Here is a 17,035-nt window from a genome sequence, read left to right as displayed (position 1 = left end):
GGCTAGGTAGGTAAAAACAGGTATTTTTTCTTTCCCTGATGTATCAAAAGCCCCTTTCCCCAACAAATTCTTACCGCCCTGATCCATAATATAATCCCAAATAATTCTATTCCTTTTTCATTTGGATCCCCATGCTCTGCTTGAAAAAAAACTGGTTTTACTCCAACTAGTGAATTCTTTTCTTCTCATACACTTGCCAATGAGATTGAACACTAGAGCTTCTAATTTACAGCAGTTATACTCAAGAAGAATCCCAGATACACTTGATAAGATTTTCTCACTAAGCTTTACCACAGCTTCGTTTTCCTCTTAACTGCTGCAAACATCCAACTTTCCTACACAGCGAAGATTTATTGTGGCTCTCTCAATTTCAAATTAATACACTACTGTTTGCCTCAAATAAGCGAAATATTTTTGATCCAACTATTTAAAAGAAAGCCAATACAAAAGAAAATCAACAAAAAACCTAAGCTAACTAAACTAACTCATTCTGATGGAAAAGTGTCCACCAGTGTTTTCACACAGACACAGATTGGGGCACATTTCCTGAACATGCCTGCATGGCTTCCAAGACATTTTATGTACATGTCACAGATACATGGAAAGGAAAACAACCATTCTGAGTACACCACTACATTTTCAAATTCAGGTACCCAATGCTGAAGAAATGCACACCTTATTCCACCTCACGTTGAGGGACTGCAGGCAATCGGAAAGTTTGTCTTTTTCCTGAAGGTCAACATTTTTATCCAAAAGCACTTCAGGTTCAGTTCTGTTCAGCCATTCCAGTTTGTCTCCCTGTACTTCCATCTCTTCACTTAAGACCTGAAAGGACAGAGGAGTTTTAGACTGAAGCAAAATGCATACGTGCTTAAGTAAAGGGCAGGGGGAGGAAGTTTTCTTGTAACTCCAATATTTAGAAATTACCCTGGAAATATATAACAGAAAAGCTTCTATTTTGGTTTCTATGCTCTATCTACAAATTATTAAAACATTTATTCAAATATCAACATTTATTGCTAACTGGAAAAAAGCCACAAACCTGCAGACAGCCAAGGTACCTATATAGCTTCATATCATGCACACTGATTCTCATCTCACAAGATGCTTCTGTTTGATCACCTCTGGATTTACCATGTGTATCCAAAAGGCAACGCATTGTCAATAAAAATTGTTGCCTGCATTCATTTTAAAAAAAAATTAAAAAACTAAGGGCCCACTCCTGACATACATTATACAAGTACATGGTAGATCACTAGAAGGTACTTCACTCCTAAGGAAATGTACTCTAAAGGTATTTAAAAACTAAACATAACCTTACAACTTAATTTTGATCAACCTCCCATAGCCTTCTGTCTCTTTAAACATGAAAGTGCAGGTCAGACGCTGCAAAACAAAAAAAAAAGCTTATGCTTGGATTCCCACTGACTTTAAATCAATTGTGCTATCATTTGCCCATAGACCGGAAGGACTGTGGAGTAGGAATCACAAATTTTGTCTTTAAAGCAAGAGAATAAAAAAATTACCATAGCAAGTACACATATTTATCCACCCCAATATGTATACTAACGTCTGTTACACAAATATTATGGAGGTGTGCATAGTAAAGTGACAGGAACACAGGCCTGGAAGGGAGATCATTGAACAGAGTACCCTGCTACAATAAGCACTGTATCAAATACTGCCTTTCCTAAATTTTAAAGTGTCTACCTTAAAAGAATTCTTTTTTTAAAGATGTTATATCCTTTTTAATTGGAGGCTGCTCCAGAAGCTCTATTTAGAAGTCTCCTCATTCCCAGACTATTTATTCCTGACTGATCAGTTATCTGTTATTCCCACTTCCCTAACACCAGCCTTTAATAATAGTTCATCTTCTCTAAGCTTTCTTATTCTCATCATCATATCCCTTCTCACTGTTCTTTATCTGACTAGTCAAAACAAGGCAAGCGCCTAGTCTCTTTGCAGATGAGGAGTTCCTCACCATCCTGAAAAGCCCAGCAATCTTACTCAGTACCTTCTATTGCAAACTCACCTTTTTTTAATACACATAACCAAAATTAACATTCCTGCTTTCACAGGGCCAAATTGGTACATAATAATTCTCTACTAGTGTTTCTCTAGCAACTTCTGCTCTTTCCCCCCTTATTCCGGTTCTACCTTTCACTTCAGGCATCTATATTAAGGTATATGACAAGAAAAATTAAACTTTCATGGTAGTTAGACAGCCATTACTCAACTGACACGAGACAATTTGTTTAGGCAAACACAACTGCAACTATTTTCCACCATTCATACACATTTGTAGGAAGTTCAAGCCTTTCCACCTGATTTGATCTAGCAGAAGTTGGTTGGTTTTTTTTTCTAAATTACTAATTTTTACAAAATGAGCAAACATGTTTGTTGACTACTCCTTCATTCTTTTAGGATTCCAGAAACATTTTCTTTCACACATCCTACAAACCAAAGGGATTTTGTTGTCAAAGCCAGACACAAAATAAACAGGAAAAATACACACATACATATGCACCCAAGTTACTTGAAATGACCAAAACCCTTATAGTTTAAAAAGCAAGTTAAACAAAATCTTACACATGTAACAAAGGATTAAAGCTGGCCAGTAAATGGGACAATGATGCTTACTTACCATTTTAAGCTTATTGCCTTTTTGCTAAAGTTTTCACAGTTACAAAGTTGACTTGGGGACATCATCTCCAGTGAAATTCCACTTACTAAATTTTATCAGTTGTACATATATTTCTCACTTTCTGATACATAGCCACCATCCTCTGGCTAGATAACATAGTTATCTACGCAACTCAACTTCATTACAAGATGCATCTTGCCTGTGTAAGTAACCTCACAAAACTACCTCACACAACTATCATATTTCTTTGGCTATTTACAATGTGAAAATTCTCCTCCCCAAAAGCTATGTCCTCATACTTTGCACAAGACATACATGTCATACACACATACACACTAATCGATCTTGCCTGTAATTCTCGCAAGTTTTCTTCATGGTTGAATGTAAACCTTGAGTCCAGAGCATTTTCTACATTTTCCAACCAGCAACGCAGCTCAGCCAGCTTCTTTCTGTACTCTATCAGCTGCTGATTCTCTCCTTTTAGCCTTAAAAAGGAGAACAAAAAATCCACATGCATTTCTGCAGTGAACACAGCACGTCAGTCCTACATTACTTCTGATGTAACATAGTCACGTGTTTTTCAGTGGTTGGAGGATTTTAAAGGATTCATTTTGGTATTCAGAGGATTCTATCCTCATCATGAAAACCCAAGATTCTTGCAAATTAATATTACCACCTTAAAAATAGATAAATTTCAGTTCCAAAGTCACAAAATAGACTTTTAAAAGTCTGCAGAAAACATTAAACATAACTGACAGTATGACAACACCTTCAGGCCTAATCATTGTAAGCCACTACAAGGCCACTGTTAGTGAAAGTATTAGAAATGTCCCTAAATTCTCCAAGGGAAAAATTCCTTAAATCACACAAAGCTTTAATGGAACTTCTCAAACTAAATAAGTAAGAAAAATCTTACTACATTTCTAAATGTATCAGGAGATGTTAAAAACGTATAATTATATAAATAGCCTCCAAAAATAAGTATTAATTCCAGGGATTTATCCTTACATATTTTTTAGCAGTAAGAACAGAGGGGGGACCTTATATTCCAAGATATGCTGAAAATTTCTATATTTATCTCAGACAACCTTGCTCTTTGATCTTTTGAAGTAAATTTAAGGCTACTTCAAAATGGATTTTCATTTTGTTCAGAAAAAGTCAGATGGATTAAATCATTGCAAACACAGACCTAAAGATCTTATTTTATAGTATTGTGGAAATTCAAGAACAATACAAGTGTTCCAATTAGTGTATCTTTGGCAATGCAAAAATAGAAATCAAGGTAATGTACTTACAGCCAGAGAAAGTAGCTGAGTATTCCTTCCTAAAAAAGTCTGGCTCAGCAATGAAATGATTTTAAAAACAAAGGAAAATCGTAAGAAAAGAAGTTTTGTGGTTGTCATTTGGTGGGTTGTGTTAAACACAGACTCACTAAGCAGTCAATTGCAGGTGCATTTATGAGAAATTGGTTAGAAGACAGTTCAAAACACAGAGGTCTGAATGTCACGAAAATTCAGATTAATGACAGTGTGCAACAGGATACACTATCTCTCCCAGAGTCTTCTAAATGAGATTCACCTCATCACAGCTGGTCAGACATCCAAATTTCTAATTAACTTATTACCTCTGTTGTCTATCCATGACCTCCGCGGTGATTGCTTTCCAGCGTCTATTCAATCCCGCCAACTTCTCCTCCAGGAAGCTCCCGTCTGTAGCAGACAGTTTCTGTATGATGCCTTCCCCAGTTCTGTTCAATGCTGAAACACTGGTCTGATGGCTGCTGACCCCCTCTTCAAGTTCCTGTCAGAAACATAAAAGCCTCACAGAATTTTGTTACTGACTTAAAGTGACTTTGATCTGTGGCTCATAATATGCAGGATGAATCCTGGGTGCATATTATTTTACTAAAACAGGCACTTAAAGCCATCTTACTTAATATCGGATGCTGTTGATTTAAGTTATTAAGAGTCTGTTGTTGAATCTGGTTCAATTTTCTAATGAGTGTCATAAAAAGATGATGACACAGAACAGGCCACCAAATACTGCTTAGGATCACAAGAATTCATTTAAACTATCAGTGCTAGAATCCACACTCACTTTTGATTCCTTTCCTCTTAATGTACAGCACTTTCTAGTAGTGCTAACAGATAGTACCCAGTTCTTTTTGTAACCTATGCCCCTGACTATTTCTGTAAATTAACAGTATTTTAGCTAGGATAATTATGGCTGTGCTGCCCTAGTCCCCAGACATCACAGAAAATCCATGAAACTAAAAGAAATCAGAAGGTGTCAGGATCAAACCTTCAAATATCCCTAACCACTAAAACACCTTACCTTGTTAGTAAAAATTTCTTTGCAACTAGATCAGGAATAAGATGATTCAAGAAAGAGAGGGGAAATGCCCTAGAAGAAAACTCCAAGCAGCAACAAGGATAAAACACAAACTGTATGTTAGGTAAAACATACATTTCTTTAGCAACACATACCTAACTCTTGGATAACTGTTATTCCCAAAAGAAAAGAAAAAAAAATCTGATCCTTAAAGTTATGTTTTATTCTCCTGATCTAAAAGGAAGTAAAGTAGTTTAGCTAAACAGAAAAGTCTGCTCTTCCATAATGATGAACTAGAAAGATATCAGGAAATTAAATTCCAGAACTGAAGTCTGAAACAATCAAACCTAAGACATCTGAAATTGGAATCTTCTCTTTTTCTAGATTGCTTATACAATGCAGGATCTTCAAAGTCATTAGTTTAAAAAAATAATTTGCTAAGTTATAATTGACCATTATTGGGGTCCATTTTTTTAATTATGAGTAGAACGTAAGTGAAATAATATACTGGATTTCTTAACTGATTACTTAACTGATTAACATATTTTTAAAGCTGTAACAAAACTTATAAAACAACAAAAATTACACCAACATTGGAATTACCAAATTATCTCAAACCCATCCATACTAAGAGTCATCATAAAACCCCGTACTATAAGCAGGAGTTGAGTCTTCCCCAAGAATCATTTTAAACCGCAATTGAAAAAGAAATTTTAACAATTACCTCTTTTTAAAGTGTAATTGCACAGCCTCATTTCAAATCTATATGTCTATATAGAAAACCAGGATTTTAGACAAAAATCTAGACTTTTTCCAGCTTGCTTGTTTTCTGCACAAATCATACATACCTGCTGATGCAGCCCAGCTGTCTGCAGCTCCAGGCTGCCATCTGGACCACGGGCATCGGCTAATAACACTTCAGCTTCCGTTATCCAGTGGGAGAGGTCATTGAGATCACAGTGGAACTGCCTCCACGCCTCAATCGCTCTATCAAAGCAACTGTTTGAAAACAAAGCATTGAAAGATTATCCAAACCGTTTCAGTGAAAAGGCTACGATTGCTACTCAGTGAGTAGAAACTTTCTTTGCGAAACAGAAAGGCTATCATATAGCCTGGTTAACAAAGCCCCCCCGTACTGAGGGCTTCCTGACATAGTAGCAGCTGGTAAAAGCCAACAGCACAGACAGTCATTAACTTCCAGTTGAAGGAAAAAAGGGCAGTTCTAAGCAAACTTTTGTTTCTATCACTTAAAAAATAAAGATTGATTAGCTGCATCAAATTGGTCTGCAGAAGCCTTTTCTTCTTTATTATAAAACAGTTCAGATATCAGACAGTGTGGAACATGAAAGATGATTAATTGCTCGGATTTTTTTTTTATTCATAAACCATGGGGTGCTGGTGCCTGGAATTTAGTAAGTGAAGGTGATTTTGATTATATAGAACTGACTGTATTACCAGTGGGCCCACATAAGCAGGTCTTACACGATTTAATCACACAATAATTTACCAGGCGTTTCGTTATTATTACCATCTTTGCAGCCTCAAATTAACGCGTAGCTTAACTTGAAGAGCAACATTTTCTAGCATGGAACAGGCTGAATTATCACTGTCAGAAGGTTGTTTTTAACTAAAATGAGAGTTCTACTATGTTAACAAACTAACAAAAACAGCCCATGACTTAAATAAGAAAACCACGTCAGAAAGGCACAGAGAGAGTGGCTTGCTTTCTATTTGTTCATTGCTAACCCTACATTAGCATTATAAAGCAAATAGGACAGATGTCTCAAAGGACACAGGACTTGAGATAAACATGAAATCTACATCAACATCAACAGACTGAATAGTATGCCATTCCAAACTAATAAAAGTCATCGTCTTTAAAGACATAGGAGGCCAGGTCTCCTCCTCATTAGAGGACTCTCTAATGTGACAGATGAAAGATCTCATCTGCAGCCCATCATTTTTGTCTTAAACAATTCCAACAGCAAAGACTCCAGGATTACTGCTTATATACAGATGCAATCTGAAATTAGCAGCATAACATCAAAGATATCTGAAACCAAACTTGAAAGAGCTACCATTGCATCTATTTTCTTCGTTAATTAAATTCAACAATCCCAGAGTTCCTAGTAAGATTATTTTCATCAAAATTGTATCCCATTTTTATCAAGACATCCATACTTCTTGGCACATACAGGACTTTTTTGTTATTATTAATCTTCATGTGGGCCAAATTCTAATAAAGAAGAAAGCCTTAAAAATCTCTACTTAAATTTTTCTGACCCTACCTCCTAGTTCTACCATTTCAGTTTCCTGCACACATCTCAATTCAATACACTAGACCAACCTGTAGAATGACCCCAAATCTCATTCTCCTCTTATTTCTCAAGTACTTTTTAGTCTAATTGAACATGCTGCCTCACGATAATATCTCATGCCACATTTAATGAGAAGAGATATTCTAAGCACTTAAAATAGTTTAAAAGACTATTTTATTGGCTTCCTTCAAAATGAAAGTTTCTGTGGGAGTTTTGAACACGTGACTTTTTTAGAATCCAGAATTTTAGAATTTTAGAGGAGAACACTTTGAGATACAAAGCTTTAACTCCTGCCGTTTCTGTTGTGAGCCTACAGAGCAATGAGATGAAGTTTCACTCTGGTTTTGAGCCAGATGCACATGCTGCTGTTTCACTACAGACTGCCTCAGCTGAAAGATAAAAGTACCAAAGTCCTGTCACTACAGCACCGAGATTTGGCTACTCCTTGCCTCCTCCTTTGCTTCCAAACCACAGCTCATTCCCGAGTCACCAACACTTCTAGCACTGGCGGAAAGTCCATGGCACAAGGAGCAGAACTAGCAAACCAGCATTGTTACAAACAGCTCAACAAAGCATTAAGCCCATACATACATGCACACAAAACACACGCACATTTTACTTTACACTTATGTTCAAGTCAAATTGAAGTCAACTGGATTTAGCTGAACACTTAAAAGCTTTGCTAAGTAGAGTTTAATTCAATTTGTGCTTGGCTACATCATAGCTTTTATCAAAGGTTTAACTACTTAGCTGGCACTCAATCACAAAATCATTACTACCTCTGAAAACTAAATCATTCTTTTGCCACAGACTTTAGATATTGTTTCTACTAATTCTGTCAAAATCAGAAATTGAAAAAAGACAGAGATTATTAAGGAGATAGAGTCTTCTAGCCTTCTTGCTTATACTTAGGGCAACACTGGGAAAAGCAAGAATAAACTTGGTTAAAAATTCTTCTTAGTAATAGAAAGGGGATAAAAATACTAATGCCAAAATACAGCATTTTAATAATATTAATACTAATCCTGTCTTCATTATTCAAAGTATATCCTGCTATTAAAATTGTAGCACTTAATACATTCAGGAAGCTACATACCATTTTAGCTTAAATTGATAGTCCAGTAGCCCCTTTTGTATGAAAATTGCGCCCAATATTATTCTCATTAAGATGCAGAGCTTTACAAACTTCATCAAGTTCAAGATTAATTTGTATTCAGTGAACCGAGAAGGTAATCTGTTGCATTTTGCCAGCTAATTATTACTCTTTGACACACTTACCTTTTTCAATGGGAAGACTCAGTTTCTGGTTAACCCTAGCTACTTAATGAAATGAAGGTTAAATAGTAAATGAAATTGTACTTATACTTACAAAAGGATAATATTAGTTAAAGCTTTTCAATTAAGTTACAGGGGGAAAAAGCCGTAACTAAAGCTTAGTGTGCGTCATACCTATGAAGACAACAAAATAGCTGCGGGCATATAAATACAGATGGGCACCAGATTCTGGAGCAGTTGTCTCCAAATACAGCAGGTGACCAGGCAGCCAGCAAGAGCACAGAAAGTGGTACCCAGCTGGCACCACTGTTCGTTTTCAAATTAAAAAACAGTGAAACAACAGTGCCTGCTGAGTTATTAGAAAGCTTGATGCTTCACTGATCAGTGGCCCAGAATTTCTGGAAGTCTCTGCTTAGACAATATCACCAACCGATTTTTATATTCCTACACATACACCAGTGCTCTGAGAAAGAATTGAAAACATCAGCTTATGTAATACTCACTTCCTAAAAACATCTCTTCAAAATACACTACCAAATGTGTTTGCTATCAGATTTCCGGTGCTACAAAGCAAGTGAACACGGCTAGACATTATTTTATGCTCTACAGAACTTCTGCATTAACATTACCTTATATCACCATTAAAAAACAAATACTGTAAAAGCAAATTAACTACAGTATGAGCATTTGCATTTAATTTTAAGTTTCATAAAATCATTTTCAGTCATTAAGGGTTTTTTGCATAGCAGCAATCTCAGTGTCTACTGCTGTTTGCAGCGTGAGTACCTTCAGCTTAGTGGTAACTTCCTAAATACGTACCTTTCATACTTTCACCAACTCCAACTTAAGATGCCTGACACACTTGTCCAAGTTTGACTAAGTGGTATTGAGTTTGTTTTTAAACATTTAAACATGTTTCAGATAAAAAGGCATTTTCTGTTTACAGTATCTTCTGTAAGGGGCAGGGAGAAATCACAGCTTAGTTTAGCTTTTCTTTTTTTCTACTTTTTTGGCATAAGTGAAATTACAGCTATTTGATCTTTGTAGAAAGGAAATACGAAATACATTTTTCTTAAGCATCAATTTCAACATTCTCTTGTTCTCTCAACCACAAAATTTTCTAATATGGTCATCTCTCATCTTCAATTATTTACAACAAAGATTATTGGCAACTATCATATGTGCTGTATTTTAAAGAACTCATCCTTTCAAACTCCATCCCTCCTTCAAAGCAGCCTTAAATGCTTTGTTAAAAGATGTCCTACTCAACATTTTTCTTCTAGAACTTTGCTTTGTGATACCTTTGTTTGATAAACAAAATATTCTATTTTACAAAGTAAAAACAGTCAGGTTCATAAAAGCACCTAAACTACAATTTGCATGTTAACTGTTTCAACATTCAATAATCCTGGCAATTATTGTGTAACACTAACATATTAAAGCTGATTACTCCCGAACTCTTCATCATTAGGGTACATTTGTAAAACGCTTGTATTCAAGTACATAAAATACTTACCACGTGGTCACAGAAACCAAATATCCTTGACTTACCACTTACGATCATTGTACATTCTATTAATTCTATCCCATTCCGCATTCAACTGGGTTAGTGCATCTCCTATTTGTATTGCCTCAGGTCCAGATGCTTCTAATATAACATCAGGCTGCTTCTCGTGTATGACCGCAATTTGATCCCCAAGTTTATCCAAATAATCTTTTATGTTCTGCAAGCACAGTAATGACACAAGCCATTAGTAAAGTCAACAGCAGCAAGAAATTAAAAAAAAAACCTAAAAAAAAGACCAAAAAGTAATCTCTTCAAAACACTGTTCCAAAAAAAAAAAAAATCAGTATCTACATTAACACCATGACCATAACCAGTTTACAGATTACATCAGTTTTAGCAACTGAACTGAATAGTCCATCACACCTTTTTAAGCATGTGTCCTTCTCAGTTTTTTATGAAGAGGATTAAATATTTTATATATCCAATCTGTTCCTGACGTAAAGGGGCATGCCATACTTCTCAAAACAGCAGTATCTTCATTATTAAACAAATCTGCCCCTGTGTCATGAAGACACTGTACATATTCCTTTCTCATGTGAAAAATGAAACACAAAACATGACTTTATTATGCTCCCATATGCACAGAACTGCAAAAGCATAAGCTACGTAAAAGTTTTAGATTTAAATGACGAAGTTAAAGCAATCTATCTCAAATATCATTGGACTATGATGTGAAAATACCTTTAAACCAGATGCTGTTTTAAGACTGCTGTGGTATTCGGAGGACAAACAGTCCACGCAAACGGTGGAATTTATTTATCTTTTTGAATTTAAAACAGTAACACTTCTAAAAATTCTATGCTCTGCTATTTGCTTCTTCTGAAAACAGCCTTAGAATACACCAAAATTTCAAAATCAGATGAGACACCTGCACCAAAATGAAGTATTTTAAACCCATCTTAACATAAACACTCCTAATTGTACTTAAAAGGAGCACAGAAGCAGAGTAAACAGGGACAAGAGAATCTCATCAACAAAACAAGAGAGTCACCCGCCTTGTCAAAAGTCGGCATCATTCCCTATTTGCTTTTGAAAACTATGCCAAAAAACAAATATGAAAAATGAAAGCATGAACACAGCATAAAGAAAAGCAGGTCAGAAAAGTGGACTGAAATTCTGAAAAGCTTTTAAAGGACCTGTATAAGAGCTGCAGAAACAGCTGATCTAGCTCTAGGTGAGAGGCAAAGCTTGACTACCTCAAATATAAGGACACATGGACCCCACTATGCTTCCTAACCCAGGGAGGTATATCCACACTGCACTACACTATGTGCAATTCCCAACTCGAATGGATGTTTTTTGTGGGAATCTCTGTATCATGCTCCTTTGCATGCTCAAAAGTAACCAGGACTCAGATTTCTACATACTTAACTCACATGTGACAGCAGGATTCAATATTTTCAAACATACTTTCTTCATCCCCTTTTGAAGAAGGGCAAATCCTTAACTACTTCCTCATCATTAATCACACAGGTAAATACACTGGCTGGCAATAAGGAGAAACGGGAGCTTAAAATTGAGCACATATTGATGCTTTGCTAATCAGAACAGGTACCATTGTCTTGTGGCCTCATATACAGCTTCATACAAAAGTCAAGAATCTCCCTTTCTCCCTCTCCCCATGTGAGCAATTGTTTTCACAGGACACAGAGAGCAGCAGTTGTATTAAGGAGACCAAGCAGGAACATAAGGAGATTGGCTTTAGCATTTCTCTATGTATTATGTAGATGACATGATGAAAAACAGAACAGTTTCTTGAAAAAAAGAAGTCAAACCCTTCTCCCCCAACCTCCCATCCAGCTTCCACGCTGCTCCACTTTGTATCTAGATTCTGCATAAAAGAAAAATTAGCCACAAAACTGTCTTATTATTTAATTTTCAGTGCATATTGATTCAGTATATACTGAGCAAAAATACAAATACAGCTATCAGTCGCTAAGGTGGTCTTTTTTCTTCTGCTATTCCCTTCTCCCATTCTTCTCTCTGAATATAATGCTTAGGCATGAAGTACCTTCAGTGCATCTTCCTGAGTTGAAAAATCCTCGTAGATCCCAGTATTTAGCTCTGGTGCATTCAGCAGCAGTTCAACATCAGCCATGGCCAGCAAGACTTTGTTGATTTCAACCAAGTATTCAGCTGAAAAAGGCAAGGTCCTAACCCCTGTGGCAAAGGGGCCTTTTAACCTCTGCTGGACAGGGATTGCCTAAAAACATGAACATTCATTTTATATTTCAAAGAACAACCAATTTTATGAGAAAATCTCAAATCAGCAGACTATATTCAGAATAGGTACTTTTCTACATTAAAAGATAAAACAAAGGCCTTTCTAGCAAAGTTACATAAATTCAGAAAGCTGTAAGTCCTGCAAAGAACTGTTTCTATATTTATAAAAAAGAAGTTAGAAAACAGTAGATATCATGCTTTGCAATGACTCTGTATTATTTTTTATTAAAAGTCTGGGGAGTGGGAAGGGCACTGCTGTTTCTCTCACCTTGATCCTTACTGTTTCCAGAAATTACACTTCTTGATCCAGTCTGTATCTAGTTGTGATTACAACCCATTGCCTGCTTCCTTCAGCATCAAGGACTCCCAGAAGTTACCAATTTATTGAAGCAGACTTTCTTCCTCTCCACATTATTTTCAATAAGCATCCCCACCCAAATTTTCCAACTATTTTTTAAATAAATTAGTCCTCCACCAGTACCACAATATGCTTTTTGCAGCAATAAGAGACACTAACTCCTCAAGAGCTTGGCAATTGTTATCTGCTCTGGCTGTAAGACCAGGCTATCTAGCCAAGTACTACGTTAGCAGATAAGAAAGCAAGAACAGTAATTTAATGCAGCTTTTTCTTGGATCATAAATGATGGTCTGGATCTGAAGCAATAGGAAGCCAGCTGCAAGAAGCTATTCTCCACACTGTCTGGCAAAGGCAGCAGAGGCAGGTGAAGCAGATACTCCGAAAACTGAAAGCAGTTTTTTGCTGAAAAGGTTTCTTGTCCAACAGGATTCTGTTACCATCTCTGAAAACAGACCAGGTCTTTAAAATCAGCAATGAAAAAGTAAACCCACCTCCAAATACTGAAGAATTCAAGCAACTTCTAAGCCACCATCCTGTACTCAGCGAATTTCAGTCAAGCAAGACAGAGACAGAGGCACTCGACTGAATTATTTACTAACAGCTGAGAATACACTTAGAAGTGTGAAGAATAAATGTATGTTCACAGTGATTTCAGACAGTGAATTTTACTTTGCAATTAGTCCGGGCAGGGTGCACACATGCAAATCACTAGCACAGCTGACAACCAGTAAAATACTAAGCCCCACTAACAAAGTTGTTTGCAAACACCTGTCTGTATCTTCCTCCTCCACATGTTTCTGAGCATTTCAAATATGTCACTCAAATTAACTGGAATCTAACATATGCAGCCTGCATACAAAAGAAAAAAGGACTGCAGCAGAAAAGGTATGTTCACATATTCACCATTCAGGATTTCTCATGCACTCCTGAATGCTCTTAAGGATTTTATTTGTTTTGTGTTGGCTTGGGGTTTTTTTTTTTTGGTTGGTTTTGGGTTTTTTTCTGGGGTTTTTTGTTTGTTTGTTTGATTTTTAAAAAGTAGACAGTCAACCCTGTATTGAAACTGGGGACGCAGCTGTACTTCCACAGGACCTTTACCCCCAAACATGGTCTGCTTTCAGTCATTAATTGCACACCAAAGAAATAGGATGTACAGGCACATAAGCATAGATTGAGTCTACTGAAAACAAGTATTACAGACAAGCATCATAAAATACTCAGCATTGCCTTTGATTCAGTAACAGTACAGCAAGCAAGCACCGCAGTAAAAACCATATGCTTTAGTTACAAATCCAGCATCTTGGTCTCTGATGCTCACCAAACACATTTTCTTGAGGCACTGTATATATTTTGTCAGCTTCCATCACTAAAATTTGGAGCAAAAGCCCAAGGCTTAGACAGTGGTATGATTTCCTGTGGAAGGAGAGGCCCCAGCTCCAAAGAAATCAGACAAAGCTTGTGCAACTCAAAGTACCTTTTCCCCAGCCATGTGGAATAAGCCCAGGTTTGAACAAACACCAGGATGCCTGCTGCAGCACAGCCGCCTGCAACATCTTCACAAGGTGTTTTCTCTAACTCTCCATCATCCCACAAGTCCAATTCTCACACAGGCAACAGTCCAGAATCTGGACTTCACCCAAATGAACATGTCACTGGACTTTATTATCTTTCTACTCCGCACACATTGCTTTATCTCCCATTAGAAAAAACTTGCACAGGATTTAAAACAGCATCTGTTGGCACGCAGCAAACTTGTTTTCCACTTGTTGCCAACATGGACATGTACTGAAACTTCCTGCTTCCCCAGTACCATCATCCTGGGCCAGGCTGCTTCTCTTCTGCAAAGCAGTGAATTCCTCCTGGTGCTGTTCCTGCAGAGCACACCTCATTACTAATCTCCTCCAGCTGCCTCCCATCACCAAGATGATGTTTCCTTCTTTCACAACCCTCCTTCTTAAAGGTGAACATATGTAAGTGTTACAAACACATTAGTGCTTTACTACAGCCAAGTTTTAATTGTTCAGCTGTTCTCTACCTTGCATTGCAGACTGGCAGCTTCTAAAATGCAGCATAAAGTACTAAAATATAGAAGAGCAAAAGTTTGACATAACTGTCTCACACAAATCAAACACCTAAATGTCACAGAAGCTGTTTTTTAGGGTTTGGGTTTGTTTGTTTGTTTTTTTAATTAAAAAAAAACCAACAGGCAAGCAAACTCTTTTCTTAAGCACCCACAAATAAAAACTTAATCAAAGGTTATTTAGGAGCAGATCTGACTGGATGACTTAATAGCCGTTTTCTACTTTAATTTCAGTGGTAACAGAGCATGTTTATTAAATTTGGTCTCTCTTTAAATACTAGGAAAAATGTAGGACTGGGGAAAAAAGGGGAATACTCAGCTACTAGTGTACATTCTATAAAAAAGGCCTCTCAATAAGAGCTGCTAAAAATATTTTTAATTCAGTAGTCAAATAAAAATTTGTTTCATCTTACACTTAGCATCTAGTTTGACCTGCAATTCAGAATTTGGTTTCAGATTTTCTTCCCCTTTCCCCTTTTAAACTTAAATATATTTTGAAACAAAATCTACCGAAGATTCAACTCAAGGAGATACTCTGACTTGCTTCTAAGTAGATTTTGGAAAAGACTGCCCAAGAAATTGACATAAAATTAAATAATTTACCTTGCATGTTTAACTACATAAACATTTGAACCAGAAGTGTTTACCCAGTCTAATCTCAGATCACCACACCTTACTTACCATCTTTGCAAGATGGTACCCTTTTGATTAGAAATGCTCACTTTTTAACCCTTCCTTGCCCCTTGTCTCTCACACTCAAAATAGTTCATAGCCAGTTTTCTAGGAAAAGGGTTTCCAAAGCTAGAATCTCATGTCCATTTATTTGTTCTTCTGGGTTAATTAATACAGTCAGTAAGCAACATATTTGTGGGCAGTGTAGCTAATGGTTCACATTTAAGTAAACCAGAATCTTCCCTATGAAAAGCACAATAGGCTACAAACATGTTTTCTTTATTACAGGAATAATACTTCAAGAGCCTTCAAGATGGTGTCTGTGTTTCAGTTTATAGGAAAAACTGCACTGTGCCTGCAAGAGCAAATTCACTTGCCCTGTGAAAAATTATCTATTTCACATAAAAAGAGTTTTCTAAAACCTGGAAAAAAATCTCTCACGAACTTTACTAATTACCTCTGCAATTTAAGGTTTAATTCTTCCTTTCCCTCATTCCGAGCCAAGTCAGAATAGAGCAATTTAAATAAATACTAAAGCAACGTTAGAAAAGAAGGAACTCAAGGAGATACAAACTTCCGATGCAGGCTTTTCTAGCTAACAGATTTGTGACAAAACAAGGGTTATTGAGAATTACCTGCTATGCAGAAGGGTTACCAATATTTCACAGACATTTAACTCCATAATCCCTAGAAGCATACATGGTGAGGAATATTTATGATCCAGCTACTTCCAGCAAATCAATAAATAGATATATATGACCTTCAAACACCATAAATAAGTCCTCTCCTCCATACTCATTTACAAAAACGTAAATAATGCATTACATAAATAATTGGAGTCTACTCCCCAGCTGGGCGGCCGAAATCTTTCTTTCCCTCCCTGTTTGTTCATTTTGAACACTAGTTTCTCTTCATCTGTTCACTATGCCTTCCTTACATAAAGGTGAGGGGTTGAGCCAGCTGCGCACCAGTGGGCCAAGAATTCATTTAGTGCTTCTCAGTCCTGAGCTGAGATGAGCAAAAAGCACTGCAATTTGTTATTTGGTAGTCCGGGGGCCCTATGGATACATCCAGGGTTTTCCTTTCCACCTTCATCAGACATCCCTACTGACTAAAGAAGGGGGAGGGAGAGTGTTCAAGCACAGAATAAGATGGTAAAAACTGGGGAGGAGCAGTTTCTGTTGCAGAATTTTAGCATCAGGGTCCCCCCTACTGCTGAGAGTAAGCCAAGTCTGGTGGCTCAAAGAAAATTCTGGAGTAACTGTATTCATCTAGAATGATGATGATATTTGGGAACACTATTTCTCCCTTCAGAAATGGTATGGTCCCACAGAATTTTTGGTGTCCAAGATTAATTAGCAAAGCAGGTGAAAGAACAAACCATAAAAGTAAAATAAGGTCACCTGAGACAGGCTGGCTTACCCTCAAATATCAGAAAGCTAGAGGCACAGGCACGTGAAACGAAAGCAGCAGTTTCCAAGTTTCACAGCAGTAATGAAAACTGCTGTGGTCCCTTTCTGAAAGCCTAGCTAACTCAGCCAGACTAAAACTACATCTGGAAATATAA

The 17,035-nt window shown here is 36.9% G+C and overlaps 1 protein-coding gene across 1 annotated transcript in view; it reads right to left on the bottom strand.

Annotated features, from left to right (window-relative positions):
• The window catches only part of LOC104074829 (utrophin-like), a gene marked incomplete at its 5' end in the record, with an annotated part of 101,403 nt that extends 89,065 nt beyond the window's left edge, over nt 1–12,338 (bottom strand). Inside the window, 6 exons of the mRNA XM_009575105.1 lie at nt 676–825; nt 2,994–3,129; nt 4,269–4,444; nt 5,824–5,974; nt 10,120–10,292; nt 12,147–12,338. Of these exons, the coding sequence (XP_009573400.1) occupies nt 676–825; nt 2,994–3,129; nt 4,269–4,444; nt 5,824–5,974; nt 10,120–10,292; nt 12,147–12,338 (978 nt within the window). The remainder of the gene's footprint in view (nt 1–675; nt 826–2,993; nt 3,130–4,268; nt 4,445–5,823; nt 5,975–10,119; nt 10,293–12,146) is intronic.
• Nucleotides 12,339–17,035: the final 4,697 nt, after the last annotated feature.

Source organism: Fulmarus glacialis, unplaced genomic scaffold (genome assembly GCF_000690835.1).
Source record: "Fulmarus glacialis isolate BGI_N327 unplaced genomic scaffold, ASM69083v1 scaffold4533, whole genome shotgun sequence".
NCBI classification, from domain to species: Eukaryota; Metazoa; Chordata; class Aves; order Procellariiformes; family Procellariidae; genus Fulmarus; species Fulmarus glacialis.
The sequence above is the reverse complement of the archived record's forward strand: the minus strand, read 5'-3'. Positions and strand labels throughout refer to the sequence as shown.